This window comes from Aphelocoma coerulescens, chromosome 2, assembly GCF_041296385.1.
Source record: "Aphelocoma coerulescens isolate FSJ_1873_10779 chromosome 2, UR_Acoe_1.0, whole genome shotgun sequence".
In the NCBI taxonomy this organism is placed as follows: domain Eukaryota; kingdom Metazoa; phylum Chordata; class Aves; order Passeriformes; family Corvidae; genus Aphelocoma; species Aphelocoma coerulescens.
Window position 1 is genome coordinate 123904125 of NC_091015.1, and position 8037 is coordinate 123912161.

General features: G+C 49.1%; 1 protein-coding gene across 1 annotated transcript in view; it reads right to left on the bottom strand.

Annotated features, from left to right (window-relative positions):
• The window catches only part of KLHL14 (kelch like family member 14), a 59837-nt gene extending 52662 nt beyond the window's left edge, over positions 1 to 7175 (bottom strand). Inside the window, exons 1-2 of the mRNA XM_069004676.1 lie at positions 7110 to 7175; positions 5670 to 6652 (exon numbers count right to left, since the gene is read on the bottom strand). Coding sequence (XP_068860777.1) covers positions 5670 to 6607 — 938 coding nt within the window. The 5' untranslated portion in view covers positions 6608 to 6652; positions 7110 to 7175. The remainder of the gene's footprint in view (positions 1 to 5669; positions 6653 to 7109) is intronic.
• Between the last annotated feature and the right edge of the window lie 862 nt (positions 7176 to 8037).

An 8037-nucleotide genomic window follows, 5' to 3' on the forward strand; every position in this document is an offset into this window, starting at 1 on the left:
TCAGGAGGGACTGCCAGTTCACAAAGGACACTACTCCAAATAGTGCCTCTGACTGGGAAACTGGAAGGGCAAGTACCTGCACAAGGCACCTAGCAACCCTTCTTCAACCCTGCAGCTGTTGGAAAGATGGTTGTCCATAAAAAAGGCCATTAAATGCTCTTCATAAAGTATGTTTCTCCTAACAACTGAGCCAAAAAAAAGGCTATCACCTGTGCCTCTGCAGCTCTCAAGAGTTTTACCAGCCAGGACATACGTGTCTTCAAAAAGGCTCTCAAGGGCTTTCCTGACCCACAGCAGTCCTTTTAGGACAACGGTGCTGCCTCTGTCCATAATGTGAGCTCCAGGCCTCCCATCCTTTGGAAACTCCACATCTCTCCACTTACACTTCAGCACGAGCTTGTGTGGTTCACCACCCCACAGCCTCTAATGTGTCAGTCTCCCTTCTGCAGCTCAGCTGAGAGAGTCCTGGCACACATACAATTTCCTGATATTAATTCAGGCACATAAAAACTGATCCAAAGCCCACTAAAATAAACCAGAGCCTCACATCCACCTCATCCGTACTGTAATGCAAAACTTAATAATTCACATACATTTTAAGATATGTTTTTCTTATCAGGATGTTAATTTGGGATCTGTAGTATTTCTCACTTGCAATTAATCATGAATAAGAATATTAGTTAAAAATTCAAATATTGGTGTTATGGTCACAAAGGGACAGGTAGGTGGTTGTAACAAGAACACAGAGTGCATTTCAATGAAAAAATACACACATTTTTTTACAACCACCAAACATGTCCTACCGAGATTCTACAAAAATCTCAGTAGAAAAAGAAGTCAAATTGAACTGGGGTCTGTGAGATTTGGAGACAAATAGTGTATGCAAGAAGGAAATTATTTAATTGCCAAGGGATGTAACTGGTTTCTTCAAATTTTTAATCTCCTCTGTAGATAGTAAAACAGACCAGGTATATACGTCTTCCACATAAATGCCACTGTCTCACACTGATCAACACCTTACATTTTTCCTTCTTCATCAACAGTTATCATCTTCCTACTGTTTCATTACAGAATGAAAACTGTTCATATCATCTTCATCACCTGTCACTGTTTAATTTGCTATCACTTTCACTAATATTGCCTAACACCAAACAGTCTGGATGACACCCTCTCTCCACTGAAATGAAAAAAAAACAACAAAACAAACAGCAAATGAAACCACCTCTACAATAAGTTTTAGCAGATCAGAATTTGCACTTCTAATCTCCCCAAGGTCTAGCAGTCCAGGGAACAAAAGTATAAAAAAACCAGCTGAGTCTGTACATGCTGGGACTTTGCTGAACCCATAAAATAGCACGGGCAGGCTTAGCCTCCTTATCTCTTTGTCTCCTTATTTCCCTCTTTTCTCTTGTGCTCTTTAATTCTGTATTTTCTGCCTATGACTATTCCTATCTCATGTCAATTGGTTGATCCCCATCCATTTTCCCCCAAATCTGAAAGAGTTTTTCCAAAAACTGGAATACTCAGCTGTTATTGACAACAGATGCTGTTTCTGCCAAGAATTAGTTTCCCCCCTTTTGTTTCATTCCCTATCTTCTTTTTATCTGCCAGGGTCTTTTTTTGTTTTGCTAATTTCCTTTCCTGTCTGGTGTTCTATTCTTACATTTTTCTCCCTTCAAAACTATCCTTCTCCCACCTCTTCCCTCATTTGTACTTTCCTGCTTCCGCTACATATATCCCATTTCTCCCCTGGGGTATCTCAACTCTTTTATTTTTCTGCATTTCCACCTATCTCCCAGTTTTACTTCCCTCACTCCCCTCTGCCTTCAGGTATGCAGCTGTATTTGCTGCTCTGCCGGCAGATCCTGGGAGGGGCGGACCAGCCCAAACGCCCATTGCTGGCCAGAGGAGCTGCAGGTGTCCTGCAGCCCACAAACAACTCCCAGGCCATCAGGGGCTGCCCCTTCCCACCCAGCCCACCTTCTCCTGCCTGTCTGGAACGAAGGGCATTGTAAATAGTTACAGGCGAGTGAAACCATAAAATCATGGCAGTGCTCTATAAAAAGGCTGCAATCTTTAGGTAAAACACTTAATAAGCCAAATAAATTAATTATTTTTTTCTATAATGATCCATTGTCTGTCTACAGCTGTATTGTGCAGTAGCACAAACAAAATTGGAGTTAAAAAGCTAGGTGATGTGTTTTTTAATCATTTTCATTGTTGAAAGTAGACATGTAAGCAATAATAATTCTCAGTAGCTTACTCATCTTTAAAAGTGGATTTCTTCCCAGAAACATGGTAATGCTTTACCCCTAAACTTTTTAAAAATTGAAAATACATACCATGTATTATATAAAATATATATTATATTACACAATAGAGCAGAGACACATTTTAATCAACTCAATACTCAGGTGAAGATCCGAGAGTCAAATAAATGTCTGGAATATAAACTTTCCTCTACCTAAATGCATTTTCTTCCCAGAACTACAGAAAGCATGATACAGCACAGAGCTACGTGTCTCTTTCAGGGACAGACAAACATAATTTAAGCCTAATGTTCAGGGTCACTCACCCCACTCCAAGTCGAAATCAACTATGATTTTTCCTAGTGACATCAAAACTGACTGTGCCTCCAGAGGCTTTAACAGAAGCTTGTATGCTGAGGCCCTGGTGAAGATCACTGAGCCAAAAGAATTACTAACTTTGCTTAGAGTTGAGCACCTGATTAAATGTCAAATCAAACCCAAAACACCCATCCCCTGTGGTAAAGTCCTAAACCTCAGAGTACACAGCAAGGCTCACAAGTCAGGAACATAACTCCTCAACTTTTTAAATTCTGATCATTTAGTTGTTGTAGCTTGAAAATTAATTTTACAAAAATACATCAGGACATTCAAGCATTACCTTCTCTTATGAAATTTCATGGAAAAAAAACCCCTACTCTCTCTGCAGGTAAACAGTGTTTTTCACTGCAGCACAAAAGAGAACGCAGGTACGTACTAGCCCCAGCACCACTCTCACTGCAGGATTGCATTTGTGGCACAAACTTCATAACCACCTCTGCTCACAGAGCACAGACTGGCTCTTATGAGCCCAAATCTCTTTCCCCCAGCCCTGACCTCAAGACTAACTTTATAGTTTCATTTCAGAGGAGAATCAGCATATTTTGAGCTTCCCGTTACATTCATTTCCATTAAGAAATATAAGTGGCCCTGAGGCCAATGTACTCCAAAGTGTGCATATGGATATGTATGAACATAGATGCTTTTTTAAAAATAGCTTGTTACAAAAACAAAACAAAACAAAAAGTTTTTTTAAAAAAATGCAGAAAAGTTACTGGCAAGTTGTAATACTGAGTGCAATCCTCATTTCTTCAGCATGCTGGAAGCAGGTGGCTATGGCACTGGGCTGCTTGCTTTTCTCACCAACCTGTACTGTACTGTGCAGGAGCTATTACACTGCACAAGAGGAACTGTTAATCTCTTTCTAAAGACATGGGAATCTTTGGCGAATGACCTTTCATTAAATTCCAAATTACCAAAGTCACCATTAGTCAAAGAAGAAAGTAATCAGAGTTTTGAACTCTTTTTCTGTGTAATAATTTTTATGTATTTGCACATGTACTTCACTGTTAGTTTTTCAAAATTTCTTTCTGCAAATTAATCACTTAAGGAACTCTTTACAGATTTTCTTCCTCAAAATAAAATTCTACTGAATGAATGTTAACCTGTTAAAATTGCTACTTTAGAAAAACTGTAAGAGAAAGGACAAATCTGGAAACCTCTGTAGTCTTGAATGTTTCTTTTTTTTCCTCATTCATGTTTAAGCAGGCTTTTGTACACTTAGGCAGTCTGACAAAATCTTAAGTCATTAAGATTCAAAGATGGGCCTTTATGACCTTTATGAATTTCCAGGAATATCATCCAAGACCAAAAATGAAAATATAACAATTGCATTCGGCACTACTAAGCATTTCAACATCTCCAACACTTTAACATTTGGAGTAAGTTCTAATGCCTGCTTATAAATAAATCTGAATGGTTTTGCTCCCATTTCAGTGCCACTAAAGAACCCAGTCAAGAGAAGCTAGTTAGTAGGCTGTTATTAGGCACACATTAAAGTTGGGAAGGTGACAGCATGTTTTCACCAACTGTGGTTAAGGGTCTCCGAAATACCACTGTCTGCACAGACATGCAGACCTATTACAAATAAAAAAAGTATTTATGGTATTTCTTCTGTAAGTCCTTAAGTGGAACATAGACTCTCATCTAGGGCTATTTAAAGCGCAATCCCTTTGTGTACGCTCCCATTTACAGGGAAAGCCAGCTCCCAGTACCAGCAGTATCAGATTCTTGCAGCATCCATGACACTTGTAAGCATTCACTGGTCAGAACACCACTACATATCCTTCAAATGACATGGACCACTGAAGCTGGAAAGGTATCTTCACTGAACCAAGCCAGCTGGTATCTCAGCAATCCACCAGGACACGAGCATCAGCTTGCCCCCGGTGGTGTGCAGAATCTCGCCTGAGGAGCTGGTGGGGTTTGCATTTTTGAAAGTCATCACTTTTGGGTATTGAAATGCAAAGGGTAGGCACCAACTTACAACAGTGGCTTCTCAAAAATACTTTACACTGCAAAATACTTGTATTCGATTTTTTTGATTTCAGAGCGAGAATCAGTTAGACAACAAGGTGATAAGCATGAGAGAACACTAACATAGTGAGCTAGCCAGAAATAGTAAAAGAGGGCACACCATCTCCAAAGTTAAACCATCTGAGTACCCATTGCATAGAGATATAAAGAATCCTCTGCATTAATGCTAATAGAGTGTATTACTTAAAATATTTATTAATATGCTAGTTTTCTTCCTGCTGCTGTCAAATCATTAGTAATATGCACCTGTTAGTTAAAAAGCTTATAATAAGCTTAATAATACAAAGTGTGGTTTGATTTCTGTGCTACTGCGCCACTGTATTATACCAACACTAGAAGAGGGTATTATCTTTCCATTTGTGAATGAATTACAAACATATTTTAAAAGAAGATAAATAAGTTTTGGATATGTTTACTGCTTGTTAAACTACGTGCTGTGCGTTCAGTTCCTAACACCAACCTCATATTGTCAATCTTTGACATCATGATTCATTACCTTATTAAATGAAAATAACTGACATGTCAAAGCTGTAAGGACTATGAAGTCACAAGTTTCCACTAACAAACAGGGACATCACCCCACCATCAGCAACATCAGGGTGTGCACAGATGATGCAGTTATTTACGAAAATAACAAATTAGACTTAGGACTTGGCTATTACAGCTTAAAACGCCCTGAAGACGCAACTTCCTTGTTAAGGAAAAACATTGTGTGAGAAAAAAAAAAAAAAATTAATTATGGCCCAGAAAAAAGCCCAACCAAATCCCCAAAGCGCGCGCGGCCAGAGGGCCGAGGGGAGGGGACGAAAAGTTTGGTGGTGCAGGGGGCGGGCGGCTCGGCCCCGCCGCCGCCCCCCTTCAGCCGCTCCGGCCGCCGCGCCGCCCCCGGCCCCGGCCCCGGCCCCGCGGGGTCCGTGCCCGCCGGGACTCCCGGCTCCCGCAGCCCCCGCGGGCAGCCGCCGCCGAGGGGTGGCCGTGAGGGCAGCCCCCCGCCCCGCCGCCCCTCACCTGCTGGCCAGGCTCTGCCGGCAGTGCTGCCTGAAGGGCATCAGGTGGTAGTTCATGGCGTCCAGCAGCAGCTTCTGGCAGACGGGGTCGGTGCGCATGAAATCCACCGACTGGACCCGCTCCACCAGCTCCGGCGCCGGGATGAGGGCGAAGCGGAGGCGCTTCATCAGGTCTGGGGCGTACTGCATGCGGGTCTCCCGGTCGTGCTCCAGCCAGAGCACGGACATCTGGAAAAGAGCCAGCTCCGACTCGACGGGGGGGGGCAGCGAGTCGAGGAGGGCGCGCATCTCCTCGAAGTTGAGCAGCAGCACGTCCTCCACCAGGTACTTGTTGGCCAGCTTCTTGGTCTCCTCCAGGCCGTGCAGGGCGGCGATCTTGCACACCTGCTTGTAGTTCTGCACCGAGATCTGGTCGTTGAGGAACTGCACGCACAGCTTGGTGACCTGCGGGATGTGCAGGATCTTGCTGACCGACAGCACCTCCTCCACCGTGTCCAGCGAGAGGGTCACGTTGGCCGTGTACAGGTACTCCAGCACCAGCCGCAGCCCGATGGACGAGCAGCCCTGCAGCACCAGGTTGTTGATGGCCCGCGGGCTGGCCAGCAGCTTGTCCTCCGGGGAGGAGGATGGGGTGCCGGGCTCCTCCTGCGTCTGCGGCGGCGGCGGCTCCTTCGGCGGACCTCCCAGCCCGTCCTGGGCGCCGGGCCCCAGCCCCAGGGCGTGGGGGTGCCCGCCGCTCCCGCCGCCGCTGGAGAACAGGGATCGGAAGTACTGGGAGCAGGAGGCCAGCACGGCCTTGTGGCAGTGGAACTGCTGGCCCTGGGCCGTCAGGGTCACGTCGCAGAAGAGCTGCTTCCTCCACAGCAGGTTGAGGCCGTGCAGCAGGTTGTCGCTGTGGCTGGGGTCGAAGGTGGAGGTCCTGTCCCCGGATCTGGACATGGCGAGCGGCCTCCGGCACACCTGCCTTTTAAACCCTCCTCCAACCTGGGCAGAGGGGTGGGGAGGAGAGCGGGGTGGGGGGACACACGGGACGACACAACAATAAACACAGAGCTTTAGAGGCCCGGAGGGCGCATCCCGGCTGTGTGCGCAAGGGTGGCGGGGGGCGCAGCCGGGGGACGGGCTCCCCTCTGCCCGCCGAGCCGAGCCGCCCCCCCGCCCTGGACACGGACGGGCTCGCTCGAAGGGGCTGCAACTTGGGAGGGCTGGTGGAGATTTATTTTTTTTTGCCTCTCTCCTCTTCACCCCCGCCCGCCTTTCTCCTCCCTCCTCGGTGCAAACCGGGCAGTTCTCCAGGGGAGGAGCAAGGAAGCCGGGGACATTTTCAAAGCTGAGCCACCCCCCCCCCCCCAAACACCCAAGCAATCAAACACACCCCAAATAACACCCTCCCCCCCCCCCCCTCCCGCCCCCCCAACTCCGCGATACCCAGAGAAACTACCAAGTGACTGAAACTCTGCCGGGCAGGCGAGCAGCCCTGCCCGTCCCGCTCGCCACCAGCCCCCTGTCCCCGCCGGCCGCTTTGGCAACTCGGCGGCGCCAGGACCCGCTTCCTCCCCGGGGGGGCGGCGTGCCCGGAGCCGGGGCCCCGGCGCTGGCCGGCACCGAAGTTGAGCCCTACTCCTCAGCCCAGCGCGGGGGTTGCAATACTTCGCACCCCGGCGCGGGGACAGGGAGGGATGGAAGCGGCAGCCCCGGGCCCGGCGAGGGGCCGCCCAGCGCTGTCCTGCCCGGCTCGCTTCTCCTCGCAGCAGACGGCGCCGCGGCCGTAACTCCGGTAACTACGTGAAGTTCAAGTTGGGGGAAGGACGGGGGAGGCGGGAGTGGGCGGTGGGGAGCAGGGCCATGCCTGGCGGCCCCCCAGTCCGGCCGGACCCCGCCACGCCCCCCAGCCCTGGCCCCGTGCCCGGCCCGGGGAGGGGGTTCGGCGAGGCTGCCCCGAGCTGCGGCCGCACCTGCGGAGGCTGCGCAGCCACCGACCCGCGCTGACCGCATCCCGCCCCGCGGAGCGCCGTCGCCGCTCTTCCTCCTCCTCCTCCTCAGCGGGATCCCGCCGAGACCTGCTCCTGCCATTGCAGCGCGCTCAGTCGCTTCTCGCCAATACTGGGCTTCCTCTGCCTCCCTTCACCCCCGCCTCGCCCCATTTATCGGCACAGCGAGGGGCTCCCTCCAGCCGCTTTCCCTGCCCCGGCGCCGCTCAGCCCCGCTCCGCGCCCCGCCGGCGGCTACAGAAACCTCCCGGAGCCTCTCCCTTTAAGTGGACCCGGTCAATCCCCCCCTCCCCACCGCACACACACACACACACACGCATACATACATGCACACACATACACAGACACACACACTCCTCCTCTTCTCCCTCCCCTTCT